We start from the raw sequence: 18,062 nt of genomic DNA on the forward strand, positions 1-18,062 counted from the left end.
AAGAAATATATGTGTAGAATAAAACCCACTTGACGAAGAGGCCATAAGCAATTATTCCAATCAACCAACAATTTACCAACAATAGTTAGAGCCTTAGATAAGAAGTGAAGAACCATAGTGGGATCTGTTTCTATCCAAAGGTGCTTCTATTCACGAACCCAAAAACTACTCGAACCACCTCAATAAGCTAAAATTTCTGCAACAATTGGACTCACAAAACTTGTAGTAAAAGAACCAAGAACCTAACCTTCACTTGTACGGAAGACCCTCCAAAACCAGCTCGTCCATTGTTACAAGAACCATCAATATTTACTTCAACGCAGCCTGCGGAAGCTGCTAGTAAACTGAAACAAAGAAGGTGTCATAGCCAAAAGTGGAGAAACGCCTTGCAAAGACATAATAGTTAAGGAAGTAGAGATCGATCGCTGACTAGAAAAAGCATACCAAACTAATTCGCGAAAACGATTAGTGAACAAACGTTTCGTAAACACCAAGGTTACCTCAAGCTCTTCAAACTAGAATTCTAGACTGATTTTGAAAGCTAAACAAGCTTATGGCAGTATTTGGCAAGAAAAGGAAAGAGATCCTCTTTGGATCTCTTCCATTAAGATCACCGAATCAAGTGATCCAGTCCTTGAAATTTGATTCAACAACTAAACCTAAAAACAGGGGCTTTTAAGAGTTATAATACTTTAGCCGTTGAATCAAATTTTAAGAGTCTGGATCACTTGATCCGGTGGTTTTGATGGAAGAGATCCGAAGATGATATCTTTCCGCAAGAAAAAACCTAAAAGTGTATGCTTCATAATAGTATTTGTTGATGCACAAAATCAGTGAGGACTTTGGTACAACAGAAAGTGTTAAATTTGTGACCTTCGCTAGATTGCTCTGGTCACTAGTGTGGATAAGTATGCAAATGGATAGGGACAAGGAAGCAAACACAAGATATACGTGGTTCATCCAGATTTGCTACGTCCACGGAGTAGAGGAGTTCTCATTAATTGTGAAGGGTTTACACAAGTACATAGGTTCAAGTTCTCCTTTAGTGAGTACTAGTGAATGATTTAGTACAAATGACATTAGGAAATATTGTGAGAGAATGATCTCTATTTATAGAAGAGAGTTTCTAGTTTCATTCTGACATTGACACGTGTCGTGTTGTGATTGGCTTTTGATGTTGACATGTGTCGCGCTATGATTGGCTTTTGATGTCGACACGTGTCGCGCTGTGATTAGCCTCCTGGTTGGAGGGAAACTCTTCTGGATCGTTGACGGTATAATGTTGACCAGTGCTCAGTAGTTTCGGGATTGGTCAAGTTTAGTACAAACAGTATTTGTTTTTGTTAGTTTATGGAAAATTTGTTGAAATATCTCACATTGACCGTATCTCTGTAAAAGAAGAGTTTAAATATCCCAACCCTACTTTAACTAACACTGAGGCATTTTGTGATAAAACTACACACCTAATGGATTGTGTAGGTGGTAATTACCAAGTTGAGAACAATATCGATGTTATTAGAAGTAGACATTTGGCCTGTCTCTCTAATAATTCTATATGGTATCAGAGCCAAAGAGCGGACCCATAATGTACTGCCACATGATGGGTGGGTCCCCTTGGCCTTGTGCAATGATGGTGGGTACCTTGGCCTCATGTGTAGGGTGAGTCCATGTAGTTGTCGATATGTCGATCTCCCACATGTGACCCGCTAAATATGAAGCACTTGGATTATTATTATTATTATTATTATTTTGCTTCTAGTTCTTTCTTGTCCTCTTTGATCACTTTGAACTTGTTGGAAAAAATACATTTCACAATTGCATCACATGGTTTTTTCATTGTTCTCATATATTTCAAGAAGAGAATGCGGTTGCTGACAAGTTAGCAATTTAGGCCTCCTCTCGCCTATACTTGTTTAGCATGTGACTCCACCTCTAGAGACTTTTCCTTTTCTGCATTGGAATTTTTTGAGTATGCCGGCCTACAAATTTGTCTCCCCTTCTTAGTGGATGATTTTCTTTTCTTTTTTCCTAATCTTTTTGGTTTTTTTTTTTTGCAAGCTCTTACCTTGTAGTTTTTATTTAAAAGAGTTTAGGCCTTTTGTTCCCCCTATTTGTATTTTTTTTCCCTCCAAAGCGTAAAGTTATATCCCTCTAATTAGGTGAATATTTTTTTTTTGTATCAATAAAATTCTCTTGTACTTGAGGTTTTCTTTAAAAAGAAAAAAAAAAGTTTTAATGAAAAGTCTGCGGTACTATTTACTTTAACGAAAAAACTACATTTTTGCACTAAAAAGTCAAACCTAGTACTATTTATTTTACCCTTTTTTTTGTCGATATCGTTAAAACTCAAAATTTTCAAATCCTTTCCATTAGTTTTCCTAAAATAAAAAAGAGAGAGAGAGAACATGAGAATCAGGCGAATTTCAATGAGAATCATCTTCCTTACAAGAACAAGGGGAAAAGCAAATCACATCATCCTTTTGTGGTGGCCTGCGTACGGACCACAGCCTGGCCAATTCCTCCTGTAGTCCAATTGGTATTTCATGATAATGTGGTCCAACCGAAGATGAAGTGAAACAACTTGTAGTACATGATGCATGAAGTGACGTAAGCAAATGGAGACACTCATTTATGATATGCCATCTATCAAGAATAATTTACATGTTATTAATACACTGACATGTAATATCTTGAGTTAATAAAATAAAAATACGTAGACAAAAAGCTTCAACATATATATTATTGACACGAGATACTAGCATAGCAATATAATTATGCTACGTAACTCCTTCTCGGTCTATACCATCCAAGTCCTTGAAGTCTGTAGTAGCTAAAAAAAAAAATAGAAGTTGATCCCGGTCTTCACTGCATGCCTCATATCTATCATTGGGTATATTTGTCCCGCTTCGAGGGAAAAAAAAAATCTTGCATATACTTATAAGTAATTGAGTTACTCTTTATTATTGACAATTGATTTTATGATGAAATCTCAACTTTCTTCGTAGTATGAAAGCAAGTTGTCCCATGTTAAAGCCCAGTGACCACACATCCATATCTCTCGACTTGTGTTGTCTACGAGTTAGACCTGAAAATTCTCCACACGTGAGAGATGTGTTGAGAGTTAACCCTCTCAATCCCATATTAGGGAAATAATGGACCTTGCATATGCTTATAAATAATTAACCTACTTCTTATATTGCTAATTGATTTTATGGTAAAATCCCAACTCTCTTCAATTTGTCATTCTCTTTCTAAATATTTACATTTTTTTCTCTTCATATGTAAATTGTCCATACCATAAAATAGACGTTCCTTCGTCCTTCGTCCACACACCACCCCTTCCAAAATTTATATTTAGAAGCGATTAAATTTTTTTGTATCACCTCAGTTGATCATACGCACAATGAACAGATCAGAGCTGGTGTTTGTTCCGACACCGACGGTTGGTCATCTTGTATCAACCATAGAGTTTTCGAAACGATTACTCGACTGTTGTGACAAATTCTCTGTCACAATCCTTGTCATGGAATCAGCATTTGAATCCTCAACTACTTTGATCTCAAACCCTAGCACTACTCAATCACTTGCAGCCTCCCATGCCCACATAAAAATCGTAGACCTTCCCAGTGTGCACCGCCCACTCGAGATTCTTCAACAATCTGTGGAGAAATACCTCACCGTTTTCATAGAGAACTACAAGTGTCACGTAAGAGACGCAATAGCCAACCATGTTCTGCCCAACTCCTCCGTTTCTGGTTTGGTTGTTGATATGTTCTGCACCTCCATGATTGACGTAGCCTATGAGCTCAAGGTTCCATCTTATCTGTTTTTCACTTCCGGGGCTGGTTTTCTAGGGCTTCTTCTCCACCTTCCCGGACGCTATGACCGACTTGGCATGGTGTTCAAACCATCGGACCCTGAGTCGGTCGTGCCGAGTTATGCCAACCCAGTTCCTGCAAATGTTCTTCCTTCGTTTGCTTACGAGGACACCGGGTACAGTTGCTTTGCAAACCACGCTAGGAGGTTCAAGGAAACCAAGGGTATAATCGTCAACACGTTTTTTGAGCTGGAGTCCCATGCGGTTAGCTCACTTTTGGATTGTGAGACTGAGATCCCTCCTGTTTACACGGTGGGACCCCTTATTGGTGAGCATCATGTGAAACCGTCGGATCGGGCCAAATTTGGAAAGATCATGACGTGGCTTGATGATCAGCCTCCGAAATCAGTGGTGTTCCTCTGCTTTGGGAGCTCTGGAAGTTTTGATGAGGCCCAACTGAGAGAGATTGCAGTTGGATTAGAAAAGAGTGGTAAGAAATTCTTGTGGTCCGTAAGGAAAGCCCCACCTAAGGGCCAGCTTGTAACGCCAGGTTAGTTTACAATTTATTATCGAAAAATAATTTTCGCTTTTGACCTTTTATGTATCTTTATTTATTTTTTGAATTAATACTTGAATCAAAATAAAATCAAGAAATATATGTAGGAATGTACAAAAAGTAACAAGAATTTGTCGAACATTACTTCTCTTACTCACGCAACTAATTTAGTCATTATTTTTCACTTTGTTAGTCAATTTGGTCTCTCCCCTCCATGTTTAAATTTTTATGAACATTCTAGGCTTAGAAAATGTAATGACAGGTGAGTACTCAAATTATGAGAAGTTTTTGCCTCAAGGATTCTTGGAGAGGACCAAAGATGTTGGTATTTTGTGTGGTTGGGCCCCACAAGTGGAGGTCCTGGCCCACAAAGCGACCGGAGGGTTCGTGTCGCACTGTGGATGGAACTCCATATCAGAGAGCTTGTGGCATGGTGTGCCTATTGTGACTTGGCCTCTGTATGCAGAGCAGCAGATTAATGCCTTTCAGATGGTGAAGGATTTGGGGTTGGCCGTGGAGCTGAGATTGGACTACAGAACAGACGGTGGTAATCATTTTGTGGTGGCAGATGAGATTGAGAAGGCTGTGAGGTGTGTGATGGACGGTGATGGTGCGGTGAGGAAGAGGGTTGAGGAGATGAGTGAAGTGTGTAGGAAGGCTGTTGGCGATGGTGGATCTTCCTCTACTTCGTTTCAACATTTGATTAAGGTTATGTTGGCACGCCTTGACAATAAGGAGGAATGATCCTAGCATACGTAAAAGCAATGGATTTTGTGTGCTCAATAACAAGTCTAGTGCAAGTGTTTATTAATGTATGGTTGGCATACAGTCTTATCGATAAGTGATTTTCGCATTTTGTTTTCTTTATGCACTCCTTTATTTCTTTTTTCTAGCATTTGGAATAAATCAAGAGGTAGAAACAAGACAAATGCCGTTGTCTCACGTGTGAAACCCTATGGCTACACGTGCTCGACATCTCCTGATTTGTACTTTTCACGTTCTAAGCTTAAAAATGCACCACACGTCAAGGGGCGTGTTGAGCTTTAATCCTACATCAGAAAAAAAAGAAACCTTGTATATGCTTATAAATAATTGAGCTACTCTCTCATATTGCCAATTGATTTTGTAGTGAAACCTCAATATTTTTCAATTTGTCATTCTGTTTCAAAATACTTATTTTTTTCATCTTCATAAATTGTCTATACCACATAAAATTTATATCTAGACTCAATTAAAATTATTTGTACAATCTCAACTGACTATATGCACAATGAACCGATCAGAGCTGGTGCTTGTTCCGACACCGGCGGTTGGTCATCTTGTATCAACCATAGAGTTTTCGAAACGATCACTCGACTGTTGTGACAATTTCTCCGTGCAATCCTTTCCATGAAACCACCATCTGAATCCTCCGCTACTTTGGACTCGAACCCTAGCACTGCTCGATCACTTGCAGCCTCCCACGCCCACATAAAAATCATAGACCTTCCCAGTGTGAACCGCCCGTTCGAGATTCTTCAACAATCTGTGGAGAAATACGTCACAGTTTACATAGAGAACCACAAGTGCCACGTCAGAGACGCCATAGTTGACCATGTTCTACCCAACTCCTCTATTTCTGGTTTGGTTGTTGCGCTTTTACTTGTGCTGAAAAAATTTGGATAATGGGACGGTTACCTGAGCTCCGAGTGCCTCTTTTTAAGCCCATATTGTTACACGCTGTGCTAATTTAAATTGATGGTTTGATTATTATTTAAGTTTTGATAAACGTACTCATTTTTTATTGATAACACGTTATTTATTTTACAAATTTAGTCTCTTAGAACCACTACCTAGATTAAAATTGAGGAACACAGATCCTCTCCGGTTTTGTGCAATCGTAGCTCGGGGATCAATGGATCCAGGCCATTGAAATTTGATTTAACGGCTACAAATAGGGGCTCCTCTAAAAGTTATAATAATGATAGCCGTTGGATCAAAATTCAATGGTCATGATCCATTGCTCCTTGGGCTCCGGTTGCACAGATCCAAAGAGGATCTGTGTTCAAAATTGAGGACAATGATCAGCTAACAAATTGTCAAAATTCTCATCTGGGTTATATGTAAAAAATTTGCCCATATGAAAATGGGCATTGTTGGAGGATAATAGATAGGGGTGGGCATAAAAACCGACAAATCGGAAAATCGAATCGAATCGTGACAAATAGATTGTAAAAAACTGTGTTGACAAAAAAAGTCAAAATCGGAACAAAAACTAAACCAAACCGTTTTAAACGGTTCCGGTTCCGGTTTGAAAATATTAAGAACCGAAGAAACCGGACTGAACCGCTTTTAATATAAATTATTGTTTTATTATTACTTTTATATAAATAAGATATTTTTCTAAGAAGACCATGTGCATAAGCCTAATGTTTTTCTTCACTTCTCTCCCCCTCCTTTGTTGTTTTATCACTTTTATCTCCCTACATTAATTTTCTCCATTCTTTTCCAGTATATTATGCATTATGTACATTTTAGTTTTAGTTTAAGATCTACACTTTGGTCTTGATACGAGCTTTTTTATCTTTTGATTTATATTTATATGCACACTTTCTATCCTCCGGTCACAAATCTTGTAGATCTAGTAGTGGAAACTCGAATTTACTTGCATTTGTGGTTGAAATATGTGTTTGGTATTAGAAGTAGAAAATTAGAAAAAACATATATATAATTTTGGTTAGAACTGTAAATCGGCATGAACCAAACCGAAATCGTCATAGACTGAACCGTATGATTTTTGTAATAAATTTAAGCGGAACAAAACCAAACCGTTGAAATTTTTCGATTTCGGTTTCATTTTGAGGGTGGAACTGGGCCTAACCGGACCGTGCCCACCCCTAATAATAGGAAAACGGTGCTTATGTGAGGTTTCTTGTTTTTTAGTTTTAATTTTTTTTAAAGAAAAATTGTGAATTAAAAAATGGTACAACTTTTTTTCGGTATTTTGTCCATTACTGCACTAAACGCTTTGTTCTGCTTAGGGCCAGTTTGTAATTGTTGTGCTTTTTTAATAAACTGCTTTTGCTGTACTTTAAGAATAATCAGTTACAAAATAAGGCAGCTGAGCGCTTGATAAATTATATTTTACAAAGTGTTGTGAGTATGAGAAACAGTGTTTAGAAAGATAAATAATGTCATTTTTAAGAATATATGAGCGTATTACATGAATTAAAAATCTTTTAAAAGCTCAACTCTGCTTTTTATTAAGGTAATGCTAGGAAAACAAATTTTGTAAACTAAATGATGTATCACCAATAGGAATGAGCACGTTTATCAACACTAAGTAATAAGCCAATCATTTACTTCATGTCCTTTAGTTTCCAAAATTTTGGTTATAAATTTAGTCTACCTAACATTATCCTTTTATTAACGAAAAGCTCCCGGTACTGTTCATTTTAACGAAAAACCACATTTTTACACTAAAAAGTCAATCCTGGTACTATTCACTTTACCCTTTATTTTGTCCTTATCATTAAAACTCAAAGTTTTCAAACCATTTTCATTAGTTTTCCTTTTATTAAATAAGCTTTTAAAAGCAATCTATTGACGATTTTTAAAGGAATACTAAATTTACAAACTAAATGATGTGTTACTAATAGGAATAAACACGTTTATCAACGTTTAAGTATCATCAACTTCCATGTCTTTTAGTTTCTAAAATTTTGTCTACAAATTTAGTCTCTCTAACATTATTCATTTTTTATTGCTTAACTTTAAAGTAAAACAGTTTTTGTGAAGAAGAAAAAAAAGAAAATACTAAACAGGCTTTAGTCCAAGTCAAGATCAAGACAGTCTGAATCTCTTAAAGCTAGTATATTCCAAGATAGTCAAGCAAAGGAATTGGGGGAACGGAGCTCAGACTATCAGAGGTATAGATTCACATTCCTAATTTTTTATTTATTTATTAATTTCAACTGGATCTGAGAAATTCTAAATCATGGATCTATGAATGGTGTGTGTTGAGTCTCTGATCATCTCTATTTTTTGTTCATCAAATGATCTATGTAGTGTCTCTATGTATCTGTGCATCCATGTATGAATATGATCTTTGCAAGCTCATTATTGTCCAGGAAAACTACCTAAATTATCGATTCCTTGCTTTCTACGTACAATGTTATCAGATTCTATTTTCTAATTTTCTGATTTTAGGGTGGAGGGAGTGCTAATATAGTAATTTTCAGGTATTTTGGGTCTTTGAGGGATTTTTTTGGGTAACTTTGTGATTTGCAGTTGATTTTAGGAATTGATTTGTTTGGTTTGAATGCACTGACATAAGTTATTGTTTCTGTTAATGTAGATGACGGAAATCGACCCGAGTTCAAACTGAAATGATATGATTATTTTGGTCATGTTGAGAACTCAGAACCCTTTCTTAATCTTTCCTGTTTTTGGAATTGAGAAATTGGGTTAATTTTATGATGGTTCACTGAGAATTTGTTAATCCTTTTAATGCATATGAGATATGGTTTCTGCTTTCTAAGATCTATTTCTGGTCTTTAGAAATTGCTTGATTTGGTATTGTCAAATGGAATATGAATTTCCGTGTTGACTATGTCAGTATGTTGTTGTAGTTGTCTAATTGGATACGATATAAGTTGAGGTGTTGACATGAAATCGGACACAGGTGGTTTTCCTCGATTTTGTGGGATAAAGTTATAGTTTGATTTAGGCTATAAATGATAACCAAATTAAGTTCAATGAGTTGTTACAATCGGAGGCTGATGGCATTTTGAACTATTTAGATACAACTGAAGTGGAGAAAGATAGCTCAATGGCTTCCTATGGTGCAATGTACTTCAGAATCCTTTAGTTCAGAAGCCAGCAGAATCAAATGACGATCTTGGGCTAAGAAAGAAATCATTATCTGATATTGGGAACCTACTGGTATGCTTCATTATCCTTTTTGAACCCTGCTTTATTTTTCTTAAAGAACTAAAATGTTTTATAGTGAGTACTTTGTTCTCCGCTCTAACAATTTTCTTACCCTTATATAGGATTGTTTGCGTTTCAGAAGTGTGTTTTAAAGGTACTTATGACTCCTAATTGCCATTTTGCATTCAAAATATACTCTATTGTTTGCTGCGGTTTACCCCTTGGAGCATTTCATTACTTTTCTCCTTACTCTCTCACTGAAATTTTTTAAACCCTATATAGGTGAATGCAGACGCTGCAAAACCCGGCTCAAAGAATTGTAGATGCTGAAGACAAAAAAGAAGCAGAGGATGCATTGCAAGCAGAAGGTTAAGATAAATTTTTCGTTATGAAAGAGAACATTGTCTTCATTTGCCTATGCTTATTACTACAAATTTAATTTATATGCTTGAAACTTACGTTGTCATATCATAGTTCAATACGAATATATTTGTGTTATTGGATAAGCATCGGCCAACTGGAAGGCTATTGACGTTTCTTATAAAGAAATCAGAGTCATCTTCTCATTTTCGATGTTGAAGATTTGGTTGCATTTTAATATTTATAGGCCAAGACGAAAGAAAAAGATTAGGCTAATTGTTTATGAGCCCCTAATATCTATAGTGACCTTTTGGAAATTATATGATATTTCAGATGTCCTAAAGGTTAATGTGCCAAGTCATTATGTTGGCACGATTCTGTTTTAGTATTTGTTGGATTAGAATGTACTCATTGTTTTAAGTGAGTATTATTTTTGACTCCTGATAAATATTTAGATTGATAAATCAAAGGGCAGGGAGGGAGAGGCGGATAAGCTCTTGGTTTTGGGTGTTTTAACATGTTGATGTTGTGTGTTTTACTGTTTTATTAGATTTGGTGCTTCATATACAGATAATGTATTAATGATTCAGATTTCCGATTTGAAATTTTCATCATTATTCCATTGATTTAGTAATAAATTTATGCCTTAATTTAGCATTTTCATCATGATGAGTATTGGGGACATAGTAGGAGAGGTGGTTGATTCTATAGGGAAAGGGACCAAATCCCTTCCACCAAGTCCAACAATCCAAACCCTTGAAATTTAACTAACGTAACTGAAATGCCACCGTGACGTCACAACCTAGGGGCTAGACTAGGCAATTTTGGCCTGGGGACTAACTGGGCTCTCCCATAGCCCAATGACTTGGAAGAGATGGAGGAGATTTTGGTGTGGAGAAGGTATTTAATCCACTATCGTCAGGAGATAGTATCATGTTGGAATTGCTCAAATGAAAGGTACAAAATATGGTTAGGTCAGGCAATTTCTCATATGACGCATTAACGCAACACAAAATAACATAAAATTAACAGATTTCATGTTATTCCGTTAACGAGTTGTGTTGTTACTGGTCATCTGTTAAGAACTAGTTAACGAGTCGTGCCGCTATCAAGTCACCCATTAAAATAAACAAGTATGATATGGAAACAACCTAGTTGTCAGGTCTAGATGTTAGGCATGACAATTTTTGCATGACTTGTTAACCTGACATGAAATGACAAAAAAATACTAGATTCCAAGTAAACCCGTTAACAAGTCGGGTTGTTATCATGTCACCTGTTAAATTCATATAATGAATTTGATGTGACATAATTTGTTACAATAGTGGATATGACACAAAAAAGACGACATGAGAAGGCAAATTTAGTTAGACTTTCTAGTCAAAATGGTTTCTGAGATTGACGTAACTTTCATTTTGGTCTTAAGATTTGAAATCGATAGAAGTTGTCTATAGGGGTGGGTTCAAAAAACCAAAAACCGAAAACCAAACCGGACCGAGGCAAAAAAAAAACCGAACCGAAAAAAAACCGAATCGAAACTATCAAACCGAACCGAATCTGGTCAGTTCGGTTTCGGTTTTTGAGGTTCGGAAACCGAACCGAACCGATATATATATTTAATTATTTTTTTCAATATTATAAATAGTTTAGTCATACAATCATAACAAAACAAAACCTGTTGCCAAGTTGGTTTTAGGGAAAATTTTCAAGTTGCAGCGCAAGGGTTCGAACCCTCATGCCTCCAACATTTCAGAAAAGTTTTTTAATTTTTTTGAGAAATCAACAAAACCCTTTAAGTTAACCCTAGCCACTAGCAGCCACACCTTTTATTCATTCCCCTCTTCTCTCTCTCGTTCCCTTCCCTGCCTCCAGTGTAACCCTAACCCAGTAACCTTCTCGCGCAGCCGAGCCTCCTCTCTGTCTTTCTCAAACTCTCTGTCTCTCTTGGTCTTGAATCCCAGGCGACCCGCGACGGCGCGACCTTTCTCACTCTCAATCTCTCACACCTCGCCCTTGCCGTGAGCTTCTTCTTGCCGTTTCGAGCCCCAAAAATCAAACGCCACGGCAAACAGGCGCTGAAAAATGGATGGGGGGAGTTCCGGCGCTGCTTCCGACGCTGCAATCGAAACCCTATGAACTAGATGATGGTGCTTCAGCGACCTCGAACAAGTGAAGGCGATGATCCTGATCCACTCCGCCTTGTCCGATGACACGCGTACTGTGGTGGATTCGGTGGAGTTGGAGCTCACCAACATGGACCTCAAATCCATCTCCTCGGCCCCAAAGTCCTCCAGGTATTGACTCCTCACAAGTTTTTCTTTCTGTATGTTTACATATTCTTTTTTCTGTGTGTGTCGAACTGGTGGTTAAACATGAGATTCTTTATAAAGTACATACTTATATCTAGTGGTTGGACTATGTGGTATTCAATTTTGTTCTGGATTCTCGAGGAAGGTAGACCTGTTTAGTAGCATACTGCTTTTATGTGACATATAGCTAAGATTTGTGCTGAAGCAATGTTGGTGAATCAGAAAAAGCTTTTGCAGTATGGTGCTAAATTTTTACTTTTACAGACAGTAATGATGATTTGATAAGGAAATTTTAGCACTTGCAAAGGAACATAGTGATAGTATAAGCATGAGCAACTCTTGTTGAAGTTTTCTGGTTTAAGAGACCAAGAAACGCTTTTAAATTCTGAAATCCTAGTCATTAACATTATGTAAATTAGTTAAAGTTTTCGTATTGAATTTGAATGCCATTTCCCTACTTGCCCCTGTTTTGGGATCAGAACTCACTTGTTCCAGGCTTGTACCGGTGATAGTCACTGGCACTGCATCAAAAGACAGGTATAGATTAGAAGCTATTAAGTTAAACTACGCTTTTTGTTTGATTTAGTTTGCACGGTAGGGCTGAGAATTTCTTCTTGTAGTGTACCAAACATCAAGTTCAATGTGGCTAAGGTGTTGCAGTCGATTATTCCGATAGTTGATCAGTCGGTAAGTAATAGAGATCTTTTCATTTGATAGTCCTTACGCAAAGGAGCATAATTTTCAAAATACAATACTGAAATCGAGTTAAAGCACTGAAAGCACTTATGCGTAACACGCTTTGCACAGGTGGTGGAGAAAACTATTCGTCCTTGTTTGCTTGAGCTTAGTGAGGACTCACACCTCAGTACAACATAAACCTGATGTTTATGCCCAAACAAATATCTATGACGAGCATCAGCGGTCACAATGGGCATGATGTGTGTGTGTTGTGTTGTGTTGAATAACCGAAAAAGGATGACTCTGAAGTGACTTTGAATGTAAACTTTCATATTTTAAATTTTTTTTTTAAATTTTTGGAGGAAGAAAAAAAAAAAAAACCAAAAAAAAAAACCGAACCGAAAAAAAACCGAAAAAATTTGAACCGAACCGAACCGAACCAAAATTTCGGTTTGGTTTCGGTTTTGGGAAAAAACCGAACCGTTGAGAACCGAACCCAGCCCTAGTTGTCTATGAATAAGAATAAAATGACAAAAATACCTTCAATTTTAGTCAAATTGTTTTGGCCCATTATTATTAAATTGATAATATTTTCGTCACGTTAATCCTTATTTAATAGAATTACGAAATGATCAAAATAGTTGATCGTGGATAAAGTTTGGGACCCCTTCTATTGATTAGGCCAAACAAATGAATTGATGCATGTTAATTTATAATTCCAAGTTCATTTCCTCGTCAAGCTGCAACTTGCTACCTGCAGGAGGTGTTCACTTACTTATTTGTAGTGGACGTGGATTGTCTGCCCTCCCAATTTCATACCCTTCTTATCTCTTTTTATTTCTGTGATCACGGTTAAATCACGTTAATATTTTATATTCTCATTATTTTTTATTTTATTATTTTTATAAAAAAATTAATATAAAATAACGTGATTTAACCGTGATAAAAAATAAAAAGAAATGAGAAGGGGATGAGATGGGGAGTGTAGGCAATCCTTTAGAGTTGCTTCATTTCATCGGGGATTGGATATAATTTAATTTTGGTGTTTCGAGGCAGCGGGGGCGGTGGATTGGTAATCGTAGTAAGTTGGAAAATAGTGCTATTGGGGGATAGAGAAACAAGGATGGGAGCGAGTAGAAATAGCGACCCGAATCAGGACGGGTCAGATGAGCAGCAGAAACGATCGGAGATCTACACCTACGATGCGCCGTGGCACATCTACGCCATGAACTGGAGCGTCCGTCGGGACAAGAAGTACCGGCTGGCCATCGCCAGCCTCCTCGAGCAGTACCCAAACCGAGTGGAGATCGTGCAGCTTGACGACTCAAACGGGGAGATCCGGTCGGACCCCAACCTGTCCTTCGAGCACCCGTACGCGCCAACCAAGACCGTCTTCATCCCGGACAAGGAGTGCCAGAAGCCAGACCTGCTGGCCACCTCCAGCGATTTCCTCCGCGTGTGGCGCATCTCGGGGGATGAGGACGACTCGGACTCATCCTCGCCTGTGGAGCTCAAGTCCCTCCTCAACGGCAACAAGAACTCCGAGTTCTGCGGGCCCATCACCTCCTTCGATTGGAACGAGGCGGAACCCAAGCGCATCGGCACCTCCTCCATCGACACCACGTGCACCATCTGGGACATCGAGCGCGAGGCCGTGGACACCCAGCTCATCGCCCACGACAAGGAGGTGTACGACATCGCTTGGGGCGGCGTCGGTGTATTCGCCTCCGTCTCGGCGGACGGTTCCGTGAGAGTGTTTGACCTGCGCGACAAGGAGCACTCCACCATCATTTACGAGAGCTCGGAGCCGGACACCCCCTTGGTCCGCCTGGGATGGAACAGGCAGGACCCCAGGTACATGGCCACCATCATCATGGACAGCGCCAAGGTGGTGATCCTCGACATCCGCTTCCCGACCCTCCCCGTGGTCGAGTTGCAGAGGCACCAGTCCAGCGTCAACGCCGTTGCCTGGGCCCCACACAGCTCTTGCCACATCTGCACGGCCGGTGATGACTCCCAGGCCCTCATCTGGGACCTCTCCTCCATGGGCCAGCCAGTGGAGGGCAGCCTTGATCCCATTCTGGCCTACACGGCTGGGGCCGAAATCGAGCAGCTGCAGTGGTCCTCTTCCCAGCCTGATTGGGTTGCAATTGCCTTCTCTACCAAGCTTCAGATACTGAGGGTATGATCAAGTATGGCCACTGACCAGGCATTTCACCAAGTCCTCCAGACTCCAGTTTGTGGCCAAATGCCATCGCTCAGCTGCTCTTTAGTCAGTCCTCCTTCCTAGTTCGCAGTTCCTAGTCGTAGTCGTAATTAAGATAATACTACCTCACTCTGTTACTTTATTGACAATTGATGTCAACATTAGCTGATATGCTCCTTGCCTCGGATATTTCTTACGAAAATGCGTCTTTGTCGATGATAGTCCTAGATTTCTGCCGATGAAATTGTATCTGATTTCTCTCTGTTTCTCCTTGCGATTTTCATACGAGAGGAGATTGTCACCTACCTGACCATCACAGTCTGCTCCTTAGCTTAAAATTCTGTCGCATGCACCTCTGCCGTTTAGCTGATTTGACCAAACAGTATGATTTAGTGAGTTATGCAAGCATGACATGACAATTTGTTAGTGAGTTTGTTTCCTCATTACTAGTCAAGGTATTGGAGTCTCATCCTGTATTTGCTAATGAAACAATACAAGCATTTTATGCTAGAAAGCCGGAAAAGCTCCAACACTAACAGCTTGTGATTGCTGATGCATTCTCATCTTGCACTTTTAAAGCGTTTGCGCTTCTGTTAGAGGAGGTGTTGGCGACTTGTGTATTTTTAGGAATTACAAGGGCAGTGATTTCAACACTCTTTTACTTTCCGCACACCCTTGTTTATCTAATGGCTACAAAATAAAGAGAAGACAATAGCAGCGAAGGCAATGGATCGAAATAGAGAGGATCTGGCGTGAGTAGAGAGAGAAGAGAGAGGAGATGAGAACAAGGAAATCTGCCAAACAATTCGTGAGGCAACCTTAAGCCACCACCAGATGGCGAGTCATGACAATAGCAACAAAGATGAGAAAGATGAGAAAAGATGAGAAAGAGAGGAGGAGAGAGGGAAGACAGTCTTAATCACTGAAGCTAGTCCATTACGAGAAAGTTCAGTGCAACAAGCACACCGTTAAGTTTCTATTTTGGCTGCGCTGTATGCCTCTGTCATGAAACAAAAGACAACTAGTCAATTACCTTGTCGCCCAAGATTAATTTTTGCGTAACCTGCAAGTCTTAAAGGAGCACGCATTCAATTTGACTTACAGTTGTGTATACTTTTCAGAACAGCACTACTCTGTATATATTATATATATTTGTGTTGAGTGCAAGCACAAACGTATAAGCACAATCTAAGATGGATTCCAAGGCAGCAGCTAACAATAAACTTCATGCTGTTTGTATTCCAGCTCCAGCTCAAAGCCATATAAAGGCAATGCTTAAATTTTCAAAGCTACTCCACCATAGAGGTTTTCATATAACCTTTGTCAACACAGAGTTCAACCACAACCGCTTTCTTAAATCTCTTGGACCCAATTCCCTCGATGGCTTGCCTGATTTTCGATTTGAAACCATTCCAGACGGCCTTCCACCAGACTCCAACCAAGATGCCACCCAAGACACCTCTTTAGCATCCGATGCCATCAGCAAAAACCTTTTGCCTCCGTTTCGAGACCTCCTCATAAAACTCAACGACGCGGCGATTTCGATCAATAATGTTAGTCCTCCAGTGACTTGCATTTTCTCAGATGGTTTCATGCCATTTACAATCACAGCTGCTGACGAAATTGGACTCCCTTTGGTACTCTTCTTTCCTATTTCTGCAGGCAGCTTCATGGGCTATAAACAATACCCTACTTTGGTGGAAAAGGGTATTGCACCACTCAAAGGTAGCGAAACAAATCATTTGAATAAGCTAATTGCATAATTTTATTGATCATTTATTTTTTAACAAAAAATTAAAATAGTGTATTGCACCATATTAGCTCCTCGGAGTAGGTGTAGAACGCAAAACATACGGTCCTACACACTCGGGGAGAGTCCACGCCCATCAATCGTCCTATTGTTTAATCTCTTGTTTCTAAACGTATGATATTTAATTTCATTTAATTACTCTTACTTGAGTGTTAATTATATATGTAGATGAGAGCTGTTTGACAAATGGCTTCTTGGACAAGGTAATAGATTGGATTCCAGGAATGAAGGATATTCGTTTAAGGGATCTACCGACAAATTTTCGAACTACAAATCCAAACGACAGCGTGTTCAACCTCAGTTTGGAATCAGTGGAAAGAGTTGATAAAGCTTCAGCAGTAGTTGTTCATACTTTTGAAGCATTGGAGCCAGATGTTTTGAATGCTCTCTCCTCAATGCTTCCACTTGTTTATGCCATTGGCCCTCTCCAGTTGCTTCTCAATCACTTACCAAAAGATCCCTTGAACGATATGGGATATAGCCTGTGGAGAGAAGAAACAGAGTGCCTTGAATGGCTAAACTCAAAGCCACCAAATTCAGTTGTTTATGTGAATTTTGGCAGCATAGCAGTCATGACACCAGAACATCTTGTAGAGTTTGCATGGGGACTTGCAAATAGCAAGCTTCCATTCTTTTGGGTAATCAGGCCTGATTTGGTTGTCGGTGAATCGGCGATTTTGTCACCTGAATTTGTAGCTGAAACCAAGGAGAGGGGTTTGATAGCAAGTTGGTGCCCACAAGAGCAAGTCCTTAGCCACCCTTCAGTTGGAGGCTTTTTAACACACAGCGGTTGGAATTCGGTTATTGAAAGTTTGTGTGCAGGAGTTCCTATGCTTTGTTGGCCTTTCTTTGCTGACCAACAAACTAACACTTGGTGTGCTTGCAATGAATGGGATATTGGGATGGAGATTAGTAATGATGTCAAAAGAGTAGAAGTACAGGAGCTTGTTAGAGAGTTAATGGAGGGAGAAAAGGGTAAGAAAATGAAAATTAAGGTCATGCAGTGGAAGAAACTTGCAGAAGAATCCACCAGTCCAAATGGTTCCTCATCCACAAACCTAGACAATTTAGTCAATAATGTACTATTAAGAAACTCTTTTTAGTAGAGTGATAGCGCTAATGAGTTAAATAATAACTTTTGTTGGTTGTCTACTTGTCTTAATTACTAGAAATATGAACTTGCATGCCTACTGTGTCATAAATTAGCATATGAGAATCTATTCCTGTGTTTGGATAAGAAAATTTAAGATTATTAAGAAATTTCAAAATGATGGAAATAGAAACGACAGAATTTTAATTTTTCAAATTTGTGAAATTTGTTGTTCGGTTAATCTAAAAAAACAATGAAATTTAAGTATGAAATTTTTTATTTTTAAACTTTCACTCTTAGAAATTTGGAAATAACACCTATTTAC

General features: G+C 38.7%; 3 protein-coding genes and 2 long non-coding RNA genes across 8 annotated transcripts; all 5 read left to right on the forward strand.

Annotated features, from left to right (window-relative positions):
* Window positions 1–3,289: 3,289 nt before the first annotated feature.
* LOC103428842 (UDP-glycosyltransferase 71K3-like) lies at window positions 3,290–5,226 on the forward strand. 2 transcript variants are annotated; one of them, XM_008366965.4, is made up of 2 exons: window positions 3,290–4,367; window positions 4,615–5,226. In XM_008366965.4, the coding sequence occupies exons 1-2, from the start codon at window positions 3,404–3,406 to the stop codon at window positions 5,115–5,117; spliced, it is 1,467 nt and encodes a 488-aa protein (XP_008365187.2). In that variant the 5' UTR covers window positions 3,290–3,403; the 3' UTR covers window positions 5,118–5,226. The 2 variants fall into 2 exon arrangements, with proteins under 2 accessions (XP_008365187.2, XP_008365188.2); XM_008366966.4 differs by having other exon boundaries at window positions 4,636–5,226.
* Window positions 5,227–8,140: 2,914 nt separating this feature from the next.
* On the forward strand, window positions 8,141–9,850 carry LOC108172671 (uncharacterized). 3 transcript variants are annotated; one of them, XR_003775788.2, is made up of 4 exons: window positions 8,141–8,281; window positions 8,710–9,296; window positions 9,407–9,438; window positions 9,567–9,850. It is a non-coding gene; the product is annotated as an uncharacterized lncRNA (long non-coding RNA). The 3 variants fall into 3 exon arrangements; XR_011571601.1 differs by having other exon boundaries at window positions 9,155–9,296; XR_011571602.1 differs by lacking the exon at window positions 9,407–9,438 and having other exon boundaries at window positions 8,143–8,281; window positions 9,155–9,296.
* A 2,494-nt stretch (window positions 9,851–12,344) lies between these two features.
* Window positions 12,345–12,975, forward strand: LOC139198501 (uncharacterized). The gene is made up of 3 exons (XR_011584029.1): window positions 12,345–12,490; window positions 12,574–12,640; window positions 12,761–12,975. It is a non-coding gene; the product is annotated as an uncharacterized lncRNA (long non-coding RNA).
* Window positions 12,976–13,754: 779 nt separating this feature from the next.
* On the forward strand, window positions 13,755–15,351 carry LOC103441422 (WD repeat-containing protein LWD1-like). Its single transcript, XM_008380101.4, has one exon. It carries the CDS (start codon window positions 13,755–13,757, stop codon window positions 14,817–14,819), a length of 1,065 nt encoding a protein of 354 aa, XP_008378323.1. The 3' UTR covers window positions 14,820–15,351.
* A 679-nt stretch (window positions 15,352–16,030) lies between these two features.
* Window positions 16,031–17,831, forward strand: LOC103441423 (7-deoxyloganetin glucosyltransferase-like). The gene is made up of 2 exons (XM_070827303.1): window positions 16,031–16,562; window positions 16,816–17,831. The coding sequence occupies exons 1-2, from the start codon at window positions 16,031–16,033 to the stop codon at window positions 17,748–17,750; spliced, it is 1,467 nt and encodes a 488-aa protein (XP_070683404.1). The 3' UTR covers window positions 17,751–17,831.
* The last annotated feature ends 231 nt before the right edge of the window (window positions 17,832–18,062 follow it).

This window comes from Malus domestica, chromosome 09 (assembly GCF_042453785.1).
Source record: "Malus domestica chromosome 09, GDT2T_hap1".
Taxonomy (NCBI): domain Eukaryota; kingdom Viridiplantae; phylum Streptophyta; class Magnoliopsida; order Rosales; family Rosaceae; genus Malus; species Malus domestica.

Bases quoted from the DNA above. Each gene is read 5' to 3' on its own strand.
- LOC103428842 (XM_008366965.4), top strand. From the start codon at position 3,404: ATGAACAGATCAGAGCTGGTGTTTGTTCCGACACCGACGGTTGGTCAT. The intron at 4,368-4,614 runs GTTAGTTTACAA...TGAACATTCTAG, and splicing joins GGGCCAGCTTGTAACGCCAG to GCTTAGAAAATGTAATGACA.
- LOC103441423 (XM_070827303.1), top strand. From the start codon at position 16,031: ATGGATTCCAAGGCAGCAGCTAACAATAAACTTCATGCTGTTTGTATT. The intron at 16,563-16,815 runs GTAGCGAAACAA...TTATATATGTAG, and splicing joins GGGTATTGCACCACTCAAAG to ATGAGAGCTGTTTGACAAAT.
- LOC103441422 (XM_008380101.4), top strand. From the start codon at position 13,755: ATGGGAGCGAGTAGAAATAGCGACCCGAATCAGGACGGGTCAGATGAG.